Consider the following 27,596-nt stretch of genomic DNA (forward strand, 5'->3'; position numbering starts at 1 on the left):
GGTGTGAGGTGTGGAACCTTACCTTCTCTCACCTACACTAATGGTCACTGGTGTGAGGTGTGGAACCTTCTCTCACCTCCACTAATGGTCACTGGTGTGAGGTGTGGAACCTTCTCTCTCACCTACACTAATGGTCACTGGTGTGAGGTGTGGAACCTACCTTCTCTCACCTACACTAATGGTCACTGGTGTGAGGTGTGGAACCTTCTCTCACCTACACTAATGGTCACTGGTGTGAGGTGTGGAACCTTACCTTCTCTCACCTACACTAATGGTCACTGGTGTGAGGTGTGGAACCTTCTCTCACCTACACTAATGGTCACTGGTGTGAGGTGTGGAACCTTCTCTCACCTACACTAATGGTCACTGGTGTGAGGTGTGGAACCTTCTCTCACCTACACTAATGGTCACTGGTGTGAGGTGTGGAACCTTACCTTCTCTCACCTCCACTAATGGTCACTGGTGTGAGGTGTGGAACCTTACCTTCTCTCACCTACACTAATGGTCACTGGTGTGAGGTGTGGAACCTTCTCTCACCTCCACTAATGGTCACTGGTGTGAGGTGTGGAACCTTACCTTCTCTCACCTACACTAATGGTCACTGGTGTGAGGTGTGGAACCTTACCTTCTCTCACCTACACTAATGGTCACTGGTGTGAGGTGTGGAACCTTACCTTCTCTCACCTACACTAATGGTCGCTGGTGTGAAGTGTGGAACCTTACCTTCTCTCACCTCCACTAATGGTCACTGGTGTGAGGTGTGGAACCTTCTCTCACCTCCACTAATGGTCACTGGTGTGAGGTGTGGAACCTTACCTTCTCTCACCTACACTAATGGTCACTGGTGTGAGGTGTGGAACCTTCTCTCACCTACACTAATGGTCACTGGTGTGAGGTGTGGAACCTTACCTTCTCTCACCTCCACTAATGGTCACTGGTGTGAGGTGTGGAACCTTACCTTCTCTCACCTCCACTAATGGTCACTGGTGTGAGGTGTGGAACCTTACCTTCTCTCACCTCCACTAATGGTCACTGGTGTGAGGTGTGGAACCTTACCTTCTCTCACCTACACTAATGGTCACTGGTGTGAGGTGTGGAACCTTACCTTCTCTCACCTCCACTAATGGTCACTGGTGTGAGGTGTGGAACCTTCTCTCACCTCCACTAATGGTCACTGGTGTGAGGTGTGGAACCTTACCTTCTCTCACCTACACTAATGGTCACTGGTGTGAGGTGTGGAACCTTACCTTCTCTCACCTACACTAATAGTCACTGGTGTGAGGTGTGGAACCTTCTCTCACCTACACTAATGGTCACTGGTGTGAGGTGTGGAACCTTACCTTCTCACACCTACACTAATGGTCGCTGGTGTGAGGTGTGGAACCTTCTCTCACCTACACTAATGGTCACTGGTGTGAGGTGTGGAACCTTCTCTCACCTACACTAATGGTCACTGGTGTGAGGTGTGGAACCTTACCTTCTCACACCTACACTAATGGTCGCTGGTGTGAGGTGTGGAACCTTCTCTCACCTACACTAATGGTCACTGGTGTGAGGTGTGGAACCTTCTCTCACCTACACTAATGGTCACTGGTGTGAGGTGTGGAACCTTACCTTCTCACACCTACACTAATGGTCGCTGGTGTGAGGTGTGGAACCTTCTCTCACCTCCACTAATGGTCACTGGTGTGAGGTGTGGAACCTTCTCTCACCTACACTAATGGTCACTGGTGTGAGGTGTGGAACCTTACCTTTACTAACAACTGGAAGTTGTATTTCCTTGAGACAAGTCATCATTTACCTACTAACTCTTATTACAATATTTTGTATTTTCTTTATTTTTTGTCTGTCTTGTTTCTGTGAAGGTATGACCAAGGTGTATATGTGCGACAGAGTGATGTGTCATACTCACAGTTAGGTCGACGGTGCCGCATGAGGCTTCCAGCTGGTCCAGGATGTCTTGTTGCGCCGCCTCCGAGGTCAACACATCTCTGCACACTGACCTGCAGGACGCCTCATCTGACCTTGCACAGCAGTGGAGGTCTGCCCGAGAAGATACAGTCACTACCACATAGTGTGTCACTACAACGTAGTGTGTCATCAACACGTAGTGTGTCACTACCACATAGTGTGTCACTACCACGTAGTGTGTCACCACCACGTAGTGTGTCACTACCACGTAGTGTGTCACTACCACATAGTGTGTCACTACCACGTAGTGTGTCATCAACACGTACTGTGTCACTACCACGTAGTGTGTCACTACCACGTAGTGTGTCACCACCACGTAGTGTGTCACCACCACGTAGTGTGTCACCAAACGTAGTGTGTCACCACCACGTAGTGTGTCACTACCACGTAGTGTGTCACTACCACGTAGTGTGTCACTACCACGTAGTGTGTCACCACCACGTAGTGTGTCACTACCACGTAGTGTGTCACCACCACGTAGTGTGTCACTACCACGTAGTGTGTCACCACCACGTAGTGTGTCCACTACACGTAGGTGTGTCACCAATCCGTAGTGTGTCACTACCACGTAGTGTCACCAACACGTAGTGTGTCATCAACACGTAGTGTGTCACTACCACGTAGTGTGTCATCAACACGTGGTGTGTCACTACCACGTAGTGTGTCATTACCACGTAGTGTGTCACTACCACGTAGTGTGTCACTAACACATAGTGTGTCATCAACACGTAGTGTGTCACTACCACGTAGTGTGTCACTACCACGTGCTGTGTCACCACCACGTAGTGTGTCACTACCACGTCGTGTGTCACTACCACGTAGGGTGTCACCACCACGTAGTGTGTCACTACCACGTAGTGTGTCACCAAAACGTAGTGTGTCACTGCCACGTAGTGTGTCATCAACACGTAGTGTGTCACTACAACGTAGTGTGTCACTACCACGTAGTGTGTCACCACCACGTAGTGTGTCACTACCACGTAGTGTGTCACCACCACGTAGTGTGTCACCACCACGTAGTGTCACCACCACGTAGTGTGTCACCAACACGTAGTGTGTCACTACCACGTAGTGTGTCACTACCACGTACTGTGTCACTACCACGTAGTGTGTCACCAACACGTAGTGTGTCACTACCACGTAGTGTGTCACTACCACGTAGTGTGTCACCACCACGTAGTGTGTCACTACCACGTAGTGGGTCACTACCACGTAGTGTGTCACCAACACGTAGTGTGTCACTACAACGTAGTGTGTCACTACCACGTAGTGTGTCACCACCACGTAGTGTGTCACTACCACGTAGTGTGTCACCAACACGTAGTGTGTCATCACCACGTAGTGTGTCACCAACACGTAGTGTGTCACTACCACGTAGTGTGTCACCAACACGTAGTGTGTTACCAACACGTAGTGTGTCACCACCACGTAGTATGTCACCACCACGTAGTGTGTCGCTACCACGTAGTGTGTCACTACCACGTAGTGTGTCACCAACACGTAGTGTGTCACTACCACGTAGTGTGGCACTACCACGTAGTGTGTCACCACCACGTAGTGTGTCACTACCACGTAGTGTGTCACCACCACGTAGTGTGTCAGTACCATGTAGTGTGTCACTACTACGTAGTGTGTCACCAACACGTAGTGTGTCACTACCACGTAGTGTGTCACTACCACGTAGTTTGTCACCACCACGTTGTGTCACTACCACGTCGTGTGTCACTACCACGTAGTGTGTCACCAACACGTAGCTTGTCACCAACACGTAGTGTGTCACCAACACGTAGAGCGTCACCAACACGTAGTGTGTCACCATCACGTAGTGTGTCACCACCACGTAGTGTATCACTACCACGTAGTGTGTCACCACCACGTAGTGTGTCACTAACACGTAGTGTGTCACTACCACGTGGTGTGTCACTACCACGTAGTGTGTCACTACCACGTAGTGTGTCACCACCACGTAGTGTGTCACTACCACGTAGTGTGTCACTACCACGTAGTGTGTCACTACCACATAATGTGCCACCAACACGTAGTGTGTCACCAACACGTAGTGTAATACCAACACGTAGAGCGTCACTAACACGTAGTGTGTCATCAACACGTAGTGTGTCATCAACACGTAGTGTGTCACTAACACGTGTCACCAACACCTAGAGCGTCACCAGCACGTGGTGTGTCACCAACACGTAGTATGTCACCAACAGGTAGAGCGTCACCAACACGTAGAGCGTCACCAACACGTAGTGTGTCACCAACACGTAGTGCGTCACCACCACGTAGTACGTCATCAACACGTAGTGTGTCACCAACAAGTAGTGTGTCACTAACACGTAGTGTGTCATCAACATCTAGTATGTCACCAACACGTAGTGTGACACCAACACTTAGTGCGTCACCAACCCGTAGTTGTGTCATCAACACATAGTGTGTCACTAACACACACTGTGTCACCAACACGTAGTGTGTCACTAACACGTAGTGTGTCACCAACACGTAGTGTGTCACTAACACGTAGTGTGTCACCAACACGTAGTGTGTCATCAACATGTAGTGTGTCATCAACACGTAGTGTGTCACTAACACACAGTGTGTCACCAACACGTAGTGTGTCATCAACACGTAGTGTGTCACCAACACGTAGTGTGTAACTAACACGTAGTGTGTCACCAACACGTAGTGTGTCACCAACACGTAGTGTGTCATCAAGACGTAGTGTGTTACCAACACGTAGTGTGTAACTAACACGTAGTGTGTCACCAACACGTAGTGTGTCATCAACACGTAGTGTGTCATCAACACGTATTGTGTCATCAACACGTAGTGTGTCATCAACACGTAGTGTGTCACCAACACGTAGTGTGTAACTAACACGTAGTGTGTCACCAACACGTAGTGTTTCACCAACACGTATTGTGTCATCAACACCTAGTATGTCATCAACACGTAGTGTGTCACCAACACGTAGTGTGTCATCAACACCTAGTATGTCACCAACACGTAGTGTGTCATCAACACGTAGAGTGACACCAACACGTAGTGTGTCATCAACACCTAGTATGTCACCAACACGTAGTGTGTCATCAACACGTAGTGTGACATCAACACGTAGTGTCATCAACACCTAGTATGTCACCAACACGTATTGTGTCATCAACACGTAGTGTGTCACCAACACGTAGTGTGTCATCAACACGTAGTGTGTCATCAACACCTAGTATGTCACCAACACGTAGTGTGTCATCAACACGTAGTGTGACACCAACACGTAGTGTGTCACCAACACGTAGTGTGTCACCAACACGTAGTGTGTCATCAACACACCTAGCATGTCACCAACACGTAGTGTGTCACCAACACGTAGTGTGTCACCAACACGTAGTGTGTCATCAACACACCTAGCATGTCACCAACACGTAGTGTGTCATCAACACGTAGTGTGACATCAACTCGTAGTGTATCACCAACACGTAGTGTGTCACCAACACGTAATGTGTCATCAACACCTAGTATGTCACCAACACGTAGTGTGTCACCAACACGTAGTGTGACACCAACACGTAGTGTGTCACCAACACGTAGTGTGTCATCAACACCTAGTATGTCACCAACACGTAGTGCGTCACCAACACGTAGTGTGACACCAACACGTAGTGTGACACCAACACGTAGTGTGTCACCAACACGTAATGTGTCATCAATAAGTATAACATTATGATAATGGTATAGTGGTATAACGTTAGTATAATGGTATAGTGGTATAACGTTAGTATAATGGTATAGTGGTATAACGTTAGTATAATGGTATAGTGGTATAACGTTAGTATAATGGTATAGTGGTATAACGTTAGTATAATGGTATAGTGGTATAACGTTAGTATAATGGTATAGTGGTATAACGTTAGTATAATGGTATAGTGGTATAACGTTAGTATAATGGTATAGTGGTATAACGTTAGTATAATGGTATAGTGGTATAACGTTAGTATAATGGTATAGTGGTATAACGTTAGTATAATGGTATAGTGGTATAACGTTAGTATAATGGTATAGTGGTATAACGTTAGTATAATGGTATAGTGGTATAACGTTAGTATAATGGTATAGTGGTATAACGTTAGTATAATGGTATAGTGGTATAACGTTAGTATAATGGTATAGTGGTATAACGTTAGTATAATGGTATAGTGGTATAACGTTAGTATAATGGTATAGTGGTATAACGTTAGTATAATGGTATAGTGGTATAACGTTAGTATAATGGTATAGTGGTATAACGTTAGTATAATGGTATAGTGGTATAACGTTAGTATAATGGTATAGTGGTATAACGTTAGTATAATGGTATAGTGGTATAACGTTAGTATAATGGTATAGTGGTATAACGTTAGTATAATGGTATAGTGGTATAACGTTAGTATAATGGTATAGTGGTATAACGTTAGTATAATGGTATAGTGGTATAACGTTAGTATAATGTATAGTGGTATAACGTTAGTATAATGGTATAGTGGTATAACGTTAGTATAATGGTATAGTGGTATAACGTTAGTATAATGGTATAGTGGTATAACGTTAGTATAATGGTATAGTGGTATAACGTTAGTATAATGGTATAGTGGTATAACGTTAGTAAAATGGTATAGTGGTATAACGTTAGTATAATGGTATAGTGGTATAACGTTAGTATAATGGTATAGTGGTATAACGTTAGTATAATGGTATAGTGGTATAACGTTAGTATAATGGTATAGTGGTATAACGTTAGTATAATGGTATAGTGGTATAACGTTAGTATAATGGTATAGTGGTATAACGTTAGTATAATGGTGTAGTGGTATAACGTTAGTATAATGGTAAGTGGTATAACGTTAGTATAATGGTACAGTGGTATAACGTTAGTATAATGGTATAGTGGTATAACGTTAGTATAATGGTATAGTGGTATAACGTTAGTATAATGGTATAGTGGTATAACGTTAGTATAATGGTATAGTGGTATAACGTTAGTATAATGGTATAGTGGTATAACGTTAGTATAATGGTATAGTGGTATAACGTTAGTATAATGGTATAGTGGTATAACGTTAGTATAATGGTATAGTGGTATAACGTTAGTATAATGGTATAGTGGTATAACGTTAGTATAATGGTATAGTGGTATAACGTTAGTATAATGGTATAGTGGTATAACGTTAGTATAATGGTATAGTGGTATAACGTTAGTATAATGGTATAGTGGTATAACGTTAGTATAATGATATAGTGGTATAACGTTAGTATATTGGTATAGTGGTATAACGTTAGTATAATGATATAGTGGTATAACGTTAGTATAATGGTATAGTGGTATAACGTTAGTATAATGGTATAGTGGTATAACGTTAGTATAATGGTATAGTGGTATAACGTTAGTATAATGGTATAGTGGTATACTCTGATGAAGTGTATATCATGACTGAGTAACGTTTGGTTACCTAAGGTGACGTCATCAACATGTTACCTAAGGTGACGTCATCAACATGTTACCTAAGGTGACGTCATCAACATGTTACCTAAGGTGACGTAATCAACATGTTACCTAAGGTGACGTCATCAACATGTTACCTAAGGTGACGTCATCAACAGGTTACCTAAGGTGACGTCATCAACAGGTTACCTAAGGTGACGTCATCAACAGGTTACCTAAGGTGACGTCATCAACAGGTTACCTAAGGTGACGTCATCAACATGTTACCTAAGGTGACGTCATCAACATGTTACCTAAGGTGACGTCATCAACAGGTTACCTAAGGTGACGTCATCAACATGTTACCTAAGGTGACGTCATCAACAGGTTACCTAAGGTGACGTCATCAACATGTTACCTAAGGTGACGTCATCAACAGGTTACCTAAGGTGACGTCATCAACATGTTACCTAAGGTGACGTCATCAACAGGTTACCTAAGGTGACGTCATCAACAGGTTACCTAAGGTGACGTCATCAACAGGTTACCTAAGGTGACGTCATCAACAGGTTACCTAAGGTGACGTCATCAACAGGTTACCTAAGGTGACGTCATCAACATGTTACCTAAGGTGACGTCATCAACAGGTTACCTAAGGTGACGTCATCAACATGTTACCTAAGGTGACGTCATCAACAGGTTACCTAAGGTGACGTCATCAACAGGTTACCTAAGGTGACGTCATCAACAGGTTACCTAAGGTGACGTCATCAACAGGTTACCTAAGGTGACGTCATCAACAGGTTACCTAAGGTGACGTCATCAACATGTTACCTAAGGTGACGTCATCAACATGTTACCTAAGGTGACGTCATCAACAGGTTACCTAAGGTGACGTCATGAACATGTGTGAGCCTGATCATTGTGACCTGGGTGACACGTGACCCCAGGGTTGTGGTAGTCATGACCCGATGGTTCAGGTATATACTCACTTCTCTCAGGTCGGTGTGACGGTGTTGTCCTGGTGAGGGCGTGGGCACAGTGGGTGACGTGGGCGTGGGCGCGGCAGTCCTTGGTCAGCTGGTGTCGCAGGTGCCTGGAGGGCGTGCGGGCGGCGAAGACTGCCTCACAGGAGGTGCGGCAGCGGTATGACTGAGTACGCGCACAACAACCCGCGCCCTCCTGTATGACAACACAGTTACTCTCTCTCTGTGATTGGTCACTTCACCGTCACAATATAACGTTATTATGTGTATACAGTTGTCGTCCAGGTCTGGCCCGTCACCTGTACATAATAATGTCGTTTTATGTCTTTCATTATTTGCAGTGATCTTCACTTTCTCTCTGGGCAGGCAAGGAACTTGTCCACACTGAGGACTAACTATCGTTGCTCACAATGATCGTTACACCAATAATTAACAACGGTAACGACAGTTCTCTGTACTTAACAAACCTATGTCAATGTGAGCAAGAATAACATCAATATTGAAGTTAAAAGATCAGCGATCAAACTCCAAGATCATAACAGGAAACCTGGTAGTACGTGTTTACTGTATTACTGTAGTGACAACACAACCCTCGCTCTCTCTCCTCAACCTACAACTTTGTCTTGCTACATTAACACAACACAAATGTTAACCCTCAACTTTGTCTTGCTACATTAACACAACACAAATGTTAACCCTCAACTTTGTCTTGCTACATTAACACAAATGTTAACCCTCAACTTTGTCTTGCTACATTAACACAAATGTTAACCCTCAACTTTGTCTTGCTACATTAACACAAATGTTAACCCTCAACTTTGTCTTGCTACATTAAAACAACACAAATGTTAACCCTCAACTTTGTCTTGCTACATTAACACAACACAAATGTTAACCCTCAACTTTGTCTTGCTACATTAACACAAATGTTAACCCTCAACTTTGTCTTGCTACATTAACACAAATGTTAACCCTCAACTTTGTCTTGCTACATTAACACAAATGTTAACCCTCAACTTTGTCTTGCTACATTAAAACAACACAAATGTTAACCCTCAACTTTGTCTTGCTACATTAACACAACACAAATGTTAACCCTCAACTTTGTCTTGCTACATTAACACAAATGTTAACCCTCAACTTTGTCTTGCTACATTAACACAAATGTTAACCCTCAACTTTGTCTTGCTACATTAACACAAATGTTAACCCTCAACTTTCTCTTGCTACATTAAAACAACACAAATGTTAACCCTCAACTTTGTCTTGCTACATTAAAACAACACAAATGTTAACCCTCAACTTTGTCTTGCTACATTAAAACAACACAAATGTTAACCCTCAACTTTGTCTTGCTACATTAAAACAACACAAATGTTAACCCTCAACTTTGTCTTGCTACATTAACACAAATGTTAACCCTCAACTTTGTCTTGCTACATTAACACAAATGTTAACCCTCAACTTTGTTTTGCTACATTAACACAATACACATTTTCAGTCGACCATCAGGACCCGTAACATATGATTTACGTTCAAACCCTTATCATACTTTGTATTGAATGTCTACACCAAACTTATTATGCTCTGTATTAAGTATATCTACACCAAACTTATTATGCTCTGTATTAAGTATATCTACACCAAACTTATCATGCTCTGTATTAAGTATATCTACACCAAACTTATTATGCTCTGTATTAAGTATATCTACACCAAACTTATTATGCTCTGTATTAAGTATATCTACACCAAACTTATTATGCTCTGTATTAAGTATATCTACACCAAAACTTATTTATGCTCTGTATTAAGTATATCTACACCAAACTTATTATGCTCTGTATTAAGTATATCTACACCAAACTTATTATGCTCTGTATTAAGTATATCTACACCAAACTTATTATGCTCTGTATTAAGTATATCTACACCAAACTTATTATGCTCTGTATTAAGTATATCTACACCAAACTTATTATGCTCTGTATTAAGTATATCTACACCAAACTTATTATGCTCTGTATTAAGTATATCTACACCAAACTTATTATGCTCTGTATTAAGTATATCTACACCAAACTTATTATGTATATCTACACCAAACTTATTATGCTCTGTATTAAGTATATCTACACCAAACTTATTATGCTCTGTATTAAGTATATCTACACCAAACTTATCATGCTCTGTATTAAGTATATCTACACCAAACTTATTATGCTCTGTATTAAGTATATCTACACCAAACTTATTATGCTCTGTATTAAGTATATCTACACCAAACTTATTATGCTCTGTATTAAGTATATCTACACCAAACTTATTATGCTCTGTATTAAGTATATCTACACCAAACTTATCATGCTCTGTATTAAGTATATCTACACCAAACTTATTATGCTCTGTATTAAGTATATCTACACCAAACTTATTATGCTCTGTATTAAGTATATCTACACCAAACTTATTATGCTCTGTATTAAGTATATCTACACCAAACTTATTATGCTCTGTATTAAGTATATCTACACCAAACTTATTATGCTCTGTATTAAGTATATCTACACCAAACTTATTATGCTCTGTATTAAGTATATCTACACCAAACTTATTATGCTCTGTATGAAGTATATCTACACCAAACTTATTATGCTCTGTATGAAGTATATCTACACCAAACTTATTATGCTCTGTATTAAGTATATCTACACCAAACTTATTATGCTCTGTATTAAGTATATCTACACCAAACTTATTATGCTCTGTATTAAGTATATCTACACCAAACTTATCATGCTCTGTATTAAGTATATCTACACCAAACTTATTATGCTCTGTATTAAGTATATCTACACCAAACTTATTATGCTCTGTATTAAGTATATCTACACCAAACTTATTATGCTCTGTATTAAGTATATCTACACCAAACTTATTATGCTCTGTATTAAGTATATCTACACCAAACTTATTATGCTCTGTATTAAGTATATCTACACCAAACTTATTATGCTCTGTATTAAGTATATCTACACCAAACTTATTATGCTCTGTATTAAGTATATCTACACCAAACTTATTATGCTCTGTATGAAGTATATCTACACCAAACTTATTATGCTCTGTATGAAGTATATCTACACCAAACTTATTATGCTCTGTATTAAGTATATCTACACCAAACTTATTATGCTCTGTATTAAGTATATCTACACCAAACTTATTATGCTCTGTATTAAGTATATCTACACCAAACTTATCATGCTCTGTATTAAGTATATCTACACCAAACTTATTATGCTCTGTATTAAGTATATCTACACCAAACTTATCATGCTCTGTATTAAGTATATCTACACCAAACTTATTATGCTCTGTATTAAGTATATCTACACCAAACTTATTATGCTCTGTATGAAGTATATCTACACCAAACTTATTATGCTCTGTATTAAGTATATCTACACCAAACTTATTATGCTCTGTATTAAGTATATCTACATCAAACTTATTATGCTCTGTATTAAGTATATCTACACCAAACTTATTATGCTCTGTATTAAGTATATCTACACCAAACTTATCATGCTCTGTATTAAGTATATCTACACCAAACTTATTTTACTCTATATTAAATATCTACTCCAAACTTATGATCTGTATTAACTATCTACACCAAACTTATAATCTCTATTGATTATCTACCACAAACCTATTATACTCTGTATCAAATATCTACAAACTTATACTCTGTATTAAGTATCTACACCAAACTTATTAACTCTATAATAGATATCTACACTAAACTTATTAACTCTACATTAAATATCTACACGAAACTTATTATGCTCTATAGATTACCTGCACCAAATTATTATGCTCTATTGACTATCTACAAACTTATTATGCTATACTAATTATCTACACCAAACTTATACTCTGTATTAAGTATGTACACCAAACTTATCATGCTCTGTATCAAGTCTCCAGAACAAACTTATCATACTTTGTACGAAGCCTTTACACCAAACATATTATACTCTATCAAGTCTCCAGACCAAACTTATCATACTCCGTAAGACAGTCTTATACCAAACTTATCATACTCTGTATGAAGAATATACAAGAAACTTAACATACTCTGTATGAAGACTCTACACCAAACTTATTATAATCCGCATCAAGTATTTATACTCTGTATCAAGTCTCAAGACCAAACTTATCATACTCTGTATGAAAACTCTACACCATACTTATCGTGCTCTGTATGAAGACTACAGCAAACTTAAATTCCGTATGAAGACTCTACACAAAACTTACCACAATCTGTATGAAGACTCTACAGCAAACGTATCACACTCTGCTTGAAGACTCACCACCAAACCCATCATATTCTGTATGAAAACTCTACACCAAACTTATCGTACTTTGTATGAAGACTCTACAGCAAATTTTCCATATGCTGTATGAAGACTCTACATCAATGAAGACTCTACACCAAACTTATCATATTCTGCATGAAGACTCTACACTGACTGTGTCACTCTCGTCATATATCTCCAGGTTTGGTAACACTGACAGTGTCACTCCAGTCCTGAACACTTCAGTTTGGTAACACTGACAGTGTCACTCCAGTCCTGAACACTTCAGTTTGGTAACACTGACAGTGTCACTCCAGTCCTGAACACTTCAGTTTGGTAACACTGACAGTGTCACTCCAGTCCTGAACACTTCAGTTTGGTAACACTGACAGTGTCACTCCAGTCCTGAAAACTTCAGTTTGGTAACACTGACAGTGTCACTCCAGTCCTGAACACTTCAGTTTGGTAACACTGACAGTGTCACTCCAGTCCTGAACACTTCAGTTTGGTAACACTGACAGTGTCACTCCAGTCCTGAACACTTCAGTTTGGTAACACTGACAGTGTCACTCCAGTCCTGAACACTTCAGTTTGGTAACACTGACAGTGTCACTCCAGTCCTGAACACTTCAGTTTGGTAACACTGACAGTGTCACTCCAGTCCTGAACACTTCAGTTTGGTAACACTGACAGTGTCACTCCAGTCCTGCACATCACACTGACCGTGAAAGAATGTTGGATTCCTGTTGATCTATCTAATATTACATGTAGGCATCTGTATGTTACAGAACGGAATCTATCTAATGTTACAGCAAGGAATGTATCTAATGTTACAGTAAGGAATGTATCTAATGTTACAGTAAGGAATGTATCTAATGTTACAGTAAGGAATGTATCTAATGTTACAGTAAGGAATGTATCTAATGTTACAGTAAGGAATGTATCTAATGTTACAGTAAGGAATGTATCTAATGTTACAGTAAGGAATGTATCTAATGTTACAGTAAGGAATGTATCTAATGTTACAGTAAGGAATGTATCTAATGTTACAATAAGGAGTGTATCTAATGTTACAGTAAGGAGTGTATCTAATGTTACAGTAAGGAATGTATCTAATGTTACAGTAAGGAATGTATCTAATGTTACAGTAAGGAATGTATCTAATGTTACAGTAAGGAATGTATCTAATGTTACAGTAAGGGATGTATCTAATGTTACAGTAAGGGATGTAACTAATGTTACAGTAAGGGATGTATCTAATGTTACAGTAAGGAATGTATCTAATGTTACAGTAAGGAATGTATCTAATGTTACAGTAAGGAATGTATCTAATGTTACAGTAAGGAATGTATCTAATGTTACAGTAAGGAATGTATCTAATGTTACAGTAAGAATGTATCTAATGTTACAGTAAGGAATGTATCTAATGTTACAGTAAGGAATGTATCTAATGTTACAGTAAGGAATGTATCTAATGTTACAGTAAGGAATGTATCTAATGTTACAGTAAGGAATGTATCTAATGTTACAGTAAGGAATGTATCTAATGTTACAGTAAGGAATGTATCTAATGTTACAGTAAGGAATGTATCTAATGTTACAGTAAGGAATGTATCTAATGTTACAGTAAGGAATGTATCTAATGTTACAGTAAGGAATGTATCTAATGTTACAGTAAGGAATGTATCTAATGTTACAGTAAGGAATGTATCTAATGTTACAGTAAGGAATGTAACTAATGTTACAGTAAGGAATGTATCTAATGTTACAGTAAGGAATGTATCTAATGTTACAGTAAGGAATGTATCTAATGTTACAGTAAGGAATGTATCTAATGTTACAGTAAGGAATGTATCTAATGTTACAGTAAGGGATGTATCTAATGTTACAGTAAGGAATGTATCTAATGTTACAGTAAGGAATGTATCTAATGTTACAGTAAGGAATGTATCTAATGTTACAGTAAGGAGTGTATCTAATGTTACAGTAAGGAATGTATCTAATGTTACAGTAAGGAATGTATCTAATGTTACAGTAAGGAATGTATCTAATGTTACAGTAAGGAATGTATCTAATGTTACAGTAAGGAATGTATCTAATGTTACAGTAAGGAATGTATCTAATGTTACAGTAAGGAATGTATCTAATGTTACAGTAAGGAATGTATCTAATGTTACAGTAAGGAATGTATCTAATGTTACAGTAAGGAATGTATCTAATGTTACAGTAAGGAATGTATCTAATGTTACAGTAAGGAATGTATCTAATGTTACAGTAAGGAATGTATCTAATGTTACAGTAAGGAATGTATCTAATGTTACAGTAAGGAATGTATCTAATGTTACAGTAAGGAATGTATCTAATGTTACAGTAAGGAATGTATCTAATGTTACAGTAAGGAATGTATCTAATGTTACAGTAAGGAATGTATCTAATGTTACAGTAAGGAATGTATCTAATGTTACAGTAAGGAATGTATCTAATGTTACAGTAAGGAATGTATCTAATGTTACAGTAAGGAATGTATCTAATGTTACAGTAAGGAATGTATCTAATGTTACAGTAAGGAATGTATCTAATGTTACAGTAAGGAATGTATCTAATGTTACAGTAAGGAATGTATCTAATGTTACAGTAAGGGATGTATCTAATGTTACAGTAAGGAATGTATCTAATGTTACAGTAAGGAATGTATCTAATGTTACAGTAAGGAATGTATCTAATGTTACAGTAAGGAATGTATCTAATGTTACAGTAAGGAATGTATCTAATGTTACAGTAAGGAATGTATCTAATGTTACAGTAAGGAATGTATCTAATGTTACAGTAAGGAATGTATCTAATGTTACAGTAAGGAATGTATCTAATGTTACAGTAAGGAATGTATCTAATGTTACAGTAAGGGATGTATCTAATGTTACAGTAAGGAATGTATCTAATGTTACAGTAAGGAATGTATCTAATGTTACAGTAAGGATGTATCTAATGTTACAGTAAGGAATGTATCTAATGTTACAGTAAGGGATGTATCTAATGTTACAGTAAGGAATGTATCTAATGTTACAGTAAGGAATGTATCTAATGTTACAGTAAGGAATGTATCTAATGTTACAGTAAGGAATGTATCTAATGTTACAGTAAGGAATGTATCTAATGTTACAGTAAGGAATGTATCTAATGTTACAGTAAGGAATGTATCTAATGTTACAGTAAGGAGTGTATCTAATGTTACAGTAAGGGATGTATCTAATGTTACAGTAAGGAATGTATCTAATGTTACAGTAAGGAATGTATCTAATGTTACAGTAAGGAATGTATCTAATGTTACAGTAAGGAATGTATCTAATGTTACAGTAAGGAATGTATCTAATGTTACAGTAAGGAATGTATCTAATGTTACAGTAAGGAATGTATCTAATGTTACAGTAAGGAATGTATCTAATGTTACAGTAAGGAATGTATCTAATGTTACAGTAAGGAATGTATCTAATGTTACAGTAAGGAATGTATCTAATGTTACAGTAAGGAATGTATCTAATGTTACAGTAAGGAATGTATCTAATGTTACAGTAAGGAATGTATCTAATGTTACAGTAAGGAATGTATCTAATGTTACAGTAAGGAATGTATCTAATGTTACAGTAAGGAATGTATCTAATGTTACAGTAAGGAATGTATCTAATGTTACAGTAAGGAATGTATCTAATGTTACAGTAAGGAATGTATCTAATGTTACAGTAAGGAATGTATCTAATGTTACAGTAAGGAATGTATCTAATGTTACAGTAAGGAATGTATCTAATGTTACAGTAAGGAATGTATCTAATGTTACAGTAAGGAATGTATCTAATGTTACAGTAAGGAATGTATCTAATGTTACAGTAAGGAATGTATCTAATGTTACAGTAAGGAATGTATCTAATGTTACAGTAAGGAATGTATCTAATGTTACAGTAAGGAATGTATCTAATGTTACAGTAAGGAATGTATCTAATGTTACAGTAAGGAATGTATCTAATGTTACAGTAAGGAATGTATCTAATGTTACAGTAAGGAATGTATCTAATGTTACAGTAAGGAATGTATCTAATGTTACAGTAAGGAATGTATCTAATGTTACAGTAAGGAATGTATCTAATGTTACAGTAAGGAATGTATCTAATGTTACAGTAAGGAATGTATCTAATGTTACAGTAAGGAATGTATCTAATGTTACAGTAAGGAATGTATCTAATGTTACAGTAAGGAATGTATCTAATGTTACAGTAAGGAATGTATCTAATGTTACAGTAAGGAATGTATCTAATGTTACAGTAAGGAATGTATCTAATGTTACAGTAAGGAATGTATCTAATGTTACAGTAAGGAATGTATCTAATGTTACAGTAAGGAATGTATCTAATGTTACAGTAAGGAATGTATCTAATGTTACAGTAAGGAATGTATCTAATGTTACAGTAAGGAATGTATCTAATGTTACAGTAAGGAATGTATCTAATGTTACAGTAAGGAATGTATCTAATGTTACAGTAAGGAATGTATCTAATGTTACAGTAAGGAATGTATCTAATGTTACAGTAAGGAATGTATCTAATGTTACAGTAAGGAATGTATCTAATGTTACAGTAAGGAATGTATCTAATGTTACAGTAAGGAATGTATCTAATGTTACAGTAAGGAATGTATCTAATGTTACAGTAAGGAATGTATCTAATGTTACAGTAAGGAATGTATCTAATGTTACAGTAAGGAATGTATCTAATGTTACAGTAAGGAATGTATCTAATGTTACAGTAAGGAATGTATCTAATGTTACAGTAAGGAATGTATCTAATGTTACAGTAAGGAATGTATCTAATGTTACAGTAAGGAATGTATCTAATGTTACAGTAAGGAATGTATCTAATGTTACAGTAAGGAATGTATCTAATGTTACAGTAAGGAATGTATCTAATGTTACAGTAAGGAATGTATCTAATGTTACAGTAAGGAATGTATCTAATGTTACAGTAAGGAATGTATCTAATGTTACAGTAAGGAATGTATCTAATGTTACAGTAAGGAATGTATCTAATGTTACAGTAAGGAATGTATCTAATGTTACAGTAAGGAATGTATCTAATGTTACAGTAAGGAATGTATCTAATGTTACAGTAAGGAATGTATCTAATGTTACAGTAAGGAATGTATCTAATGTTACAGTAAGGAATGTATCTAATGTTACAGTAAGGAATGTATCTAATGTTACAGTAAGGATGTATCTAATGTTACAGTAAGGAATGTATCTAATGTTACAGTAAGGAATGTATCTAATGTTACAGTAAGGAATGTATCTAATGTTACAGTAAGGAATGTATCTAATGTTACAGTAAGGAATGTATCTAATGTTACAGTAAGAATGTATCTAATGTTACAGTAAGGAATGTATCTAATGTTACAGTAAGGAATGTATCTAATGTTACAGTAAGGAATGTATCTAATGTTACAGTAAGGAATGTATCTAATGTTACAGTAAGGAATGTATCTAATGTTACAGTAAGGAATGTATCTAATGTTACAGTAAGGAATGTATCTAATGTTACAGTAAGGAATGTATCTAATGTTACAGTAAGGAATGTATCTAATGTTACAGTAAGGAATGTATCTAATGTTACAGTAAGGAATGTATCTAATGTTACAGTAAGGAATGTATCTAATGTTACAGTAAGGAATGTATCTAATGTTACAGTAAGGAATGTATCTAATGTTACAGTAAGGAATGTATCTAATGTTACAGTAAGGAATGTATCTAATGTTACAGTAAGGAATGTATCTAATGTTACAGTAAGGAATGTATCTAATGTTACAGTAAGGAATGTATCTAATGTTACAGTAAGGAATGTATCTAATGTTACAGTAAGGAATGTATCTAATGTTACAGTAAGGAATGTATCTAATGTTACAGTAAGGAATGTATCTAATGTTACAGTAAGGAATGTATCTAATGTTACAGTAAGGAATGTATCTAATGTTACAGTAAGGAATGTATCTAATGTTACAGTAAGGAATGTATCTAATGTTACAGTAAGGAATGTATCTAATGTTACAGTAAGGAATGTATCTAATGTTACAGTAAGGAATGTATCTAATGTTACAGTAAGGAATGTATCTAATGTTACAGTAAGGAATGTATCTAATGTTACAGTAAGGAATGTATCTAATGTTACAGTAAGGAATGTATCTAATGTTACAGTAAGGAATGTATCTAATGTTACAGTAAGGAATGTATCTAATGTTACAGTAAGGAATGTATCTAATGTTACAGTAAGGAATGTATCTAATGTTACAGTAAGGAATGTATCTAATGTTACAGTAAGGAATGTATCTAATGTTACAGTAAGGAATGTATCTAATGTTACAGTAAGGAATGTATCTAATGTTACAGTAAGGAATGTATCTAATGTTACAGTAAGGAATGTATCTAATGTTACAGTAAGGAATGTATCTAATGTTACAGTAAGGAATGTATCTAATGTTACAGTAAGGAATGTATCTAATGTTACAGTAAGGAATGTATCTAATGTTACAGTAAGGAATGTATCTAATGTTACAGTAAGGAATGTATCTAATGTTACAGTAAGGAATGTATCTAATGTTACAGTAAGGAATGTATCTAATGTTACAGTAAGGAATGTATCTAATGTTACAGTAAGGAATGTATCTAATGTTACAGTAAGGAATGTATCTAATGTTACAGTAAGGAATGTATCTAATGTTACAGTAAGGAATGTATCTAATGTTACAGTAAGGAATGTATCTAATGTTACAGTAAGGAATGTATCTAATGTTACAGTAAGGAATGTATCTAATGTTACAGTAAGGATGTATCTAATGTTACAGTAAGGAATGTATCTAATGTTACAGTAAGGAATGTATCTAATGTTACAGTAAGGAATGTATCTAATGTTACAGTAAGGAATGTATCTAATGTTACAGTAAGGAATGTATCTAATGTTACAGTAAGGAATGTATCTAATGTTACAGTAAGGAATGTATCTAATGTTACAGTAAGGAATGTATCTAATGTTACAGTAAGGAATGTATCTAATGTTACAGTAAGGAATGTATCTAATGTTACAGTAAGGAATGTATCTAATGTTACAGTAAGGAATGTATCTAATGTTACAGTAAGGAATGTATCTAATGTTACAGTAAGGAATGTATCTAATGTTACAGTAAGGAATGTATCTAATGTTACAGTAAGGAATGTATCTAATGTTACAGTAAGGAATGTATCTAATGTTACAGTAAGGAATGTATCTAATGTTACAGTAAGGAATGTATCTAATGTTACAGTAAGGAATGTATCTAATGTTACAGTAAGGAATGTATCTAATGTTACAGTAAGGAATGTATCTAATGTTACAGTAAGGAATGTATCTAATGTTACAGTAAGGAATGTATCTAATGTTACAGTAAGGAATGTATCTAATGTTACAGTAAGGAATGTATCTAATGTTACAGTAAGGAATGTATCTAATGTTACAGTAAGGAATGTATCTAATGTTACAGTAAGGAATGTATCTAATGTTACAGTAAGGAATGTATCTAATGTTACAGTAAGGAATGTATCTAATGTTACAGTAAGGAATGTATCTAATGTTACAGTAAGGAATGTATCTAATGTTACAGTAAGGAATGTATCTAATGTTACAGTAAGGAATGTATCTAATGTTACAGTAAGGAGTGTATCTAATGTTACAGTAAGGAATGTATCTAATGTTACAGTAAGGAATGTATCTAATGTTACAGTAAGGGATGTATCTAATGTTACAGTAAGGATGTATCTAATGTTACAGTAAGGAATGTATCTAATGTTACAGTAAGGAATGTATCTAATGTTACAGTAAGGAATGTATCTAATGTTACAGTAAGGAATGTATCTAATGTTACAGTAAGGAATGTATCTAATGTTACAGTAAGGAATGTATCTAATGTTACAGTAAGGAATGTATCTAATGTTACAGTAAGGAATGTATCTAATGTTACAGTAAGGAATGTATCTAATGTTACAGTAAGGAATGTATCTAATGTTACAGTAAGGAATGTATCTAATGTTACAGTAAGGAATGTATCTAATGTTACAGTAAGGGATGTATGAGTGTGGTTATAATCGCGTGAGGTAAACAATTGGTTGCATGACAATTTGAAGACATGACCAATGTAGTGTTGACATGATATTGACCTGCCACTATGATGAATGGTTGTCATCACAACTTATGAAAGGTATGATACTTTCTCACAACACTTGTACCTTCACAACGCTGCTGCTGCAACACATGGAGAGAGAGAGAGAGAGGAGAGAGAGAGAGAGAGAGAGAGAGAGAGAGAGAGAGAGAGAGAGAGAGAGAGAGAGAGAGAGAGAGACCGACCTACCTCAGTGCGGCGAACACACTGGAAGAAGTCCATCTCATGTGACGCCCTGCAGGCCGGCGTGAGCTGAGGGGCCTGCCTGGCCCTGAGGCAGGCCACCTGGCAGGCCGGTGCCACAGCCAGCCTGCAGCAGGGGCGGCCCCACCACCCTGCTCCTTCAGCCACCCCTGCAACACAACACAACACATTGTTACCTTACCGGCCATTCCTGCAACACAACACAACACATTGTTACCTTACCGGCCATTCCTGCAACACAACACAACACATTGTTACCTTACCGGCCATTCCTGCAACACAACACAACACATTGTTACCTTACCGGCCATTCCTGCAACACAACACAACACATTGTTACCTTACCGGCCATTCCTGCAACACAACACAACACATTGTTACCTTACCGGCCATTCCTGCAACACAACACAACACATTGTTACCTTACCGGCCATTCCTGCAACACAACACAACACATTGTTACCTTACCGGCCATTCCTGCAACACAACACAACACATTGTTACCTTACCGGCCATTCCTGCAACACAACACAACACATTGTTACCTTACCGGCCATTCCTGCAACACAACACAACACATTGTTACCTTACCGGCCATTCCTGCAACACAACACAACACATTGTTACCTTACCGGCTATTCCTGCAACACAACACAACACATTGTTACCTTACCGGCCATTCCTGCAACACAACACAACACATTGTTACCTTACCGGCCATTCCTGCAACACAACGCAACACAGTGTTGCCTTGATGGCCACTCATGCAACACAACACAACACAGTTTCACCTTGGTGGCCACTCCTGCAACATAACACAACACAACACAGTGGTGTCTTGATGGCCACTCCTGCAACTCAAAACAACACAACACAACACAACCCAACATAGTGTTGCCTTGATGGCCACTCCAGCAACACAACACGATACTACCTTGTTGGTCACTCCTACAACACAACACAATACAACACAACACATAGTCACTCTTGCAACACAAGACAACACAACACATAGTTACCTTGCTGACCACTCCTGCAACACAACACAATAGAGTGTTACCTTGCTAGCCACTCCTGAAACACAATACAACACAACACAGTTTTACCTGGCTGGCCACTCCTGCAACACAACACAACAAAAACAACACAACACGGTGTTACCTTGCTAGCCACTCATGCAACACAACATAACACAGTGTTACCTTGCTGGGCACTTCTGCAACACAATACAACAAAGTGTTACCTTGCTGGCCACTTCTGCAACACAATACACCAGGTCACTGACCTCATACTGATGTTAACCAGGTCACTGACCTGATGCTGACGTTAACCAGACCTAATGCTGACGTTAACCAGGTCTCTGTCCTGATGTTGACGTTAACCAGACCTAATGCTGACGTTAACCAGGTCACTGACCTGATGCTGACGTTAAGTAGACCTAATGCTGACGTTAACCAGGTCTCTGTCCTGATGCTGACGTTAACCAGACCTAATGCTGAGGTTAACCAGGTCTCTGTCCTGATGCTGACGTTAACCAGACCTAATGCTGACGTTAACCAGGTCTCTGTCCTGATGTTGACGTTAACCAGACCTAATGCTGACGTTAACCAGGTCACTGACCTGATGCTGACGTTAAGCAGACCTAATGCTGACGTTAACCAGGTCTCTGTCCTAATGCTGACGTTAACCAGACCTAATGCTGATGTTAACCAGGTCACTGACCTGATGCTGACGTTAACCAGACCTAATGCTGACGTTAACCAGGTCTCTGTCCTGATGCTGACGTTAACCAGACCTAATGCTGACGTTAACCAGGTCTCTGTCCTGATGTTGACGTTAACCAGACCTAATGCTGACGTTAACCAGGTCACTGACCTGATGCTGACGTTAAGCAGACCTAATGCTGACGTTAACCAGGTCTCTGTCCTGATGCTGACGTTAACCAGACCTAATGCTGAGGTTAACCAGGTCTCTGTCCTGATGCTGACGTTAACCAGACCTAATGCTGACGTTAACCAGGTCTCTGTCCTGATGTTGACGTTAACCAGACCTAATGCTGACGTTAACCAGGTCACTGACCTGATGCTGACGTTAAGCAGACCTAATGCTGACGTTAACCAGGTCACTGACCTGATGCTGACGTTAAGCAGACCTAATGCTGACGTTAACCAGGTCACTGACCTGATGTTGACGTTAACCAGGTCACTGACCTGATGCTGACGTTAACCAGGTCACTGACCTGACGCTGACGTTAACCAGGTCACTCACCTGCAAGGGTCTGGTTCAGGCAGGTCCAGTACTGCTCCTGTAACACATACAACACAACCTTTAAAATCACAACAATCACAATTCTATAATCAGCTTATGATTATCCTGATACATGTATGTGGCATGAGACAGGTGGGAGGTGGGCAGATTAGAAAGGGTAGTGAGTGGTGGAATGAAGAAGTAAGATTGTTAGTGAAAGAGAAAAGAGAAGCGTTTGGGCTGTACGCACAAATACATACCTATACATTTCAACGTATACATACATATACATACACAGACGTATACATATATACACATGTACATATTCATACATTCCGCCTTCATTAATTCCCGTCGCCACCCCACCACACATGAAATGACAACCCCCTCTCCCCGCATGTGCGCGAGGTAGCGCCAGGAAAAAACAACAAAGGCCACATTCGTTCACAGTCTCTAGTTGTCATGTGTAATGCACAGAGACCACAGCTCCCTTTCCACATCCAGGCCCCACAAAACTTTCCATGGTTTGCCCCAGACGTTTCACATGCCCTGGTTCAATCCATTGACAGCACGTCGACCCCGGTATTCCACATCGTACCAATTCACTCTATTCCTTGCACGCCTTTCACCCTCCTGTATGTTCAGGCCCCGATCACTCAAAATCTTTTTCACTCCATCCTTCCACCTCCAATTTGGTCTCCCACTTCTCCTCGTTCCCTCCACCTCTGACACATATATCCTCTTGGTCAAACTTTCCTCACTCATTCTCTCCATGTGACCAAACCATTTCAATACATCCTCTTCTGCTCTCTCAACCACACTCTTTTTATTACCACACATCTCTCTTACCCTTTCATTACTTACTCGATCAAACCACCTCACACCACATATTGTCCTCAAACATCTTATTTTCAATACATTCACCCTCCTGCGCACAACCCTATGTATAGCGCAACCATATAACACTGCTGGAACCACTATTCCTTCAAACATACCCTGAACCTTCGCCCCCTCCCCCACCGTGTGACTCACTTGCGCTTCCATGGTTCCATCCGCTGCCAGATCCACTCCCAGATATCTAAAACACTTCACTTCCTCCAGTTTTTCTCCATTCAAACTCACCTCCCAATTGACTTATCCCTCAACCCTACTGTACCTAATGACCTTGCTCTTATTCACATTTACTCTCAGCTTTCTTCTTTCACACACTTTACCAAACTGAAGTCACCAACTTCTGCAGTTTCTCACATGAATCAGCCACCAGCGCTGTATCATCAGCGAACAACAACTGACTCACTTCCCAAGCTCTCTCATCCACAACAGACTTCATACTTGCCTATCTCTCCAAAACTTTTGCATTCACCTCCCTAACAACCCCATCCATAAACAAATTAAACAACCATGGAGACATCACGCACCTCTGCCGCAAATCGACATTCACTGAGAACCAATCACTTCCCGGTCTTCCTACTTGTACACACACACACACACACACACACACACACACACACACACACACACACATGTATATGTAAATGTACGCGTGATCTAGAATATGCTTAAAACCACGAGGAAAATGAAACACGATAATTTCCTTTGTACACGTTCGTGTAATGATCACATCATCAGGGGAGATACAACAATGAGATAGAAGACGTAGAACAGTCAGTCGATATACAGAGACGTTGCTAAGACGCCATTGGTAAACAGTTGTTACCGGATGGTGGTGTTCGAGTCTGGTGTTAGTCCTCTTATACAATTGTTATGTAAACTGAAAACTGTTCACAAATTGTGCCTACGACACAACTCTCCTGTTTGTATAGATATTCACAAATATCATTACTATTATGATGGTGTATACCTTCCCTGTCGTGAGGTGATGGTGGAGGGGCCAGATGAGGGTCGGAGTGTCTAGTACTGGTGGTGGGGGTCGTGAGGTGATGGTGGAGGGGCCAGATGAGGGTCGGGGTTTCTAGTGCTGGTGGCGGGGGTCGTGTGCTGGTGGTGGGGGTCGTGAGGTGGTGGTGGGGGTCGTGAGGTGATGGTGGAGGGGCCAGATGAGGGTCGGGGTGTCTAGTGCTGGTGGTGGGGGTCGTGAGGTGGTGGTGGGGGTCGTGAGGTGATGGTGAGGGGGCCAGATGGGGGTCGGAGTGTCTAGTGCTGGTGGTGGGGGTCGTGAGGTGGTGGTGGAGGGGCCAGATGAGGGTCGGGGTGTCTAGTGCTGGTGGCGGGGGTCGTGAGGTGGTGATGGGGGTCGTGAGGTGATGGTGGAGGGGCCAGATGAGGGTCGGGGTGTCTAGTGCTGGTGGTGGGGGTCGTGAGGTGATGGTGGAGGGGCCAGATGAGGGTCGGGTGTCTAGTGCTGGTGGTGGGGGTCGTGAGGTGATGGTGGAGGGGCCAGATGAGGGTCGGGGTGTCTAGTGCTGGTGGTGGGGGTCGTGAGGTGATGGTGGAGGGGCCAGATGAGGGTCGGGGGTGTCTAGTGCTGGTGGTGGGGGTCGTGAGGTGATGGTGGAGGGGCCAGATGAGGGTCGGGGTGTCTAGTGCTGGTGGTGGGGGTCGTGAGGTGATGGTGGAGGGGCCAGATGAGGGTCGGGGTGTCTAGTGCTGGTGGCGGGGGTCGTGAGGTGATGGTGGAGGGGCCAGATGAGGGTCGGGGTGTCTAGTACTGGTGGTGGGGGTCGTGAGGTGATGGTGGAGGGGCCAGATGAGGGTCGGGGTGTCTAGTGCTGGTGGCGGGGGTCGTGAGGTGATGGTGGAGGGGCCAGATGAGGGTCGGAGTGTCTAGTGCTGGTGGTGGGGGTCGTGAGGTGATGGTGGAGGGGCCAGATGAGGGTCGGGGTGTCTAGTGCTGGTGGCGGGGGTCGCGTGCTGGTTGTGGGGGTCGTGAGGTGGTGGTGGAGGGGCCAGATGATGGTCGGGGTGTCTAGTGCTGGTGGTGGGGGTCGTGTGCTGGTGGTGGGGGTCGTGTGATGGTGGTGGGGGTCGTGTGATGGTGGTGGGGGTCGTGTGCTGGTGGTGGGGGTCGTGTGCTGGTGGTGGGGGTCGTGTGATGGTGCTGGGGGTCGTGTACTGGTGGTGGGGGTCGTGTGCTGGTGGTGGGGGTCGTGTGATGGTGGTGGAGGGGCCAGATGAAGGGTGGGGGTCGTGAGGTGATGGTGGAGGGGCCAGATGAGGGTCGGAGTGTCTAGTGCTGGTGGTGGGGGTCGTGAGGTGATGGTGGAGGGGCCAGATGAGGGTCGGAGTGTCTAGTGCTGGTGGTGGGGGTCGTGAGGTGGTGGTGGGGGTCGTGAGGTGATGGTGGAGGGGCCAGATGAGGGTCGGAGTGTCTAGTGCTGGTGGTGGGGGTCGTGAGGTGATGGTGGAGGGGCCAGATGAGGGTCGGAGTGTCTAGTGCTGGTGGTGGGGGTCGTGAGGTGGTGGTGGGGGTCGTGAGGTGATGGTGGAGGGGCCAGATGAGGGTCGGAGTGTCTAGTGCTGGTGGTGGGGGTCGTGAGGTGATGGTGGAGGGGCCAGATGAGGGTCGGAGTGTCTAGTGCTGGTGGTGGGGGTCGTGAGGTGATGGTGGAGGGGCCAGATGAGGGTCGGGGTGTCTAGTGCTGGTGGTGGGGGTCGTGTGCTGGTGGTGGGGGTCGTGTGATGGTGGTGGAGGGGCCAGATGAAGGGTGGGGGTCGTGAGGTGATGGTGGAGGGGCCAGATGAGGGTCGGAGTGTCTAGTGCTGGTGGTGGGGGTCGTGAGGTGATGGTGGGGGTCGTGAGGTGATGGTGGAGGGGCCAGATGAGGGTCGGAGTGTCTAGTGCTGGTGGTGGGGGTCGTGAGGTGGTGGTGGGGGTCGTGAGGTGGTGGTGGAGGGGCCAGATGAGGGTCGGAGTGTCTAGTGCTGGTGGTGGGGGTCGTGAGGTGATGGTGGAGGGGCCAGATGAGGGTCGGGGTGTCTAGTGCTGGTGGTGGGGGTCGTGAGGTGATGGTGGAGGGGCCAGATGAAGGGTGGGGGTCGTCATGTTTTTGCCCCGCACTATAAACACATATAGGGCACTGGTGCCCATGTTGCCACATGTACGATAAGGCAGCAGTCTCCCCCCGGGTGATCTGGGCTGGACAAGGTCACGTGCAGTAGTTTGGTGACGTGGACAACTGCCTC

General features: G+C 40.6%; 1 protein-coding gene across 3 annotated transcripts in view; it reads right to left on the bottom strand.

The window, feature by feature from the left end:
• The window catches only part of Reck (Reversion-inducing-cysteine-rich protein with kazal motifs), a 165,829-nt gene that overhangs the window by 64,895 nt on the left and 73,338 nt on the right, over positions 1-27,596 (bottom strand). For all 3 annotated transcript variants that reach the window (XM_071686912.1, XM_071686913.1, XM_071686911.1), the window contains 4 exons: positions 23,475-23,511; positions 21,192-21,355; positions 8,419-8,608; positions 1,913-2,043 (listed from right to left, as the gene is read on the bottom strand). In XM_071686912.1, coding sequence (XP_071543013.1) covers positions 1,913-2,043; positions 8,419-8,608; positions 21,192-21,355; positions 23,475-23,511 — 522 coding nt within the window. The remainder of the gene's footprint in view (positions 1-1,912; positions 2,044-8,418; positions 8,609-21,191; positions 21,356-23,474; positions 23,512-27,596) is intronic.

This window comes from Panulirus ornatus, chromosome 43 (genome assembly GCF_036320965.1).
Source record: "Panulirus ornatus isolate Po-2019 chromosome 43, ASM3632096v1, whole genome shotgun sequence".
NCBI lineage: Eukaryota > Metazoa > Arthropoda > Malacostraca > Decapoda > Palinuridae > Panulirus > Panulirus ornatus.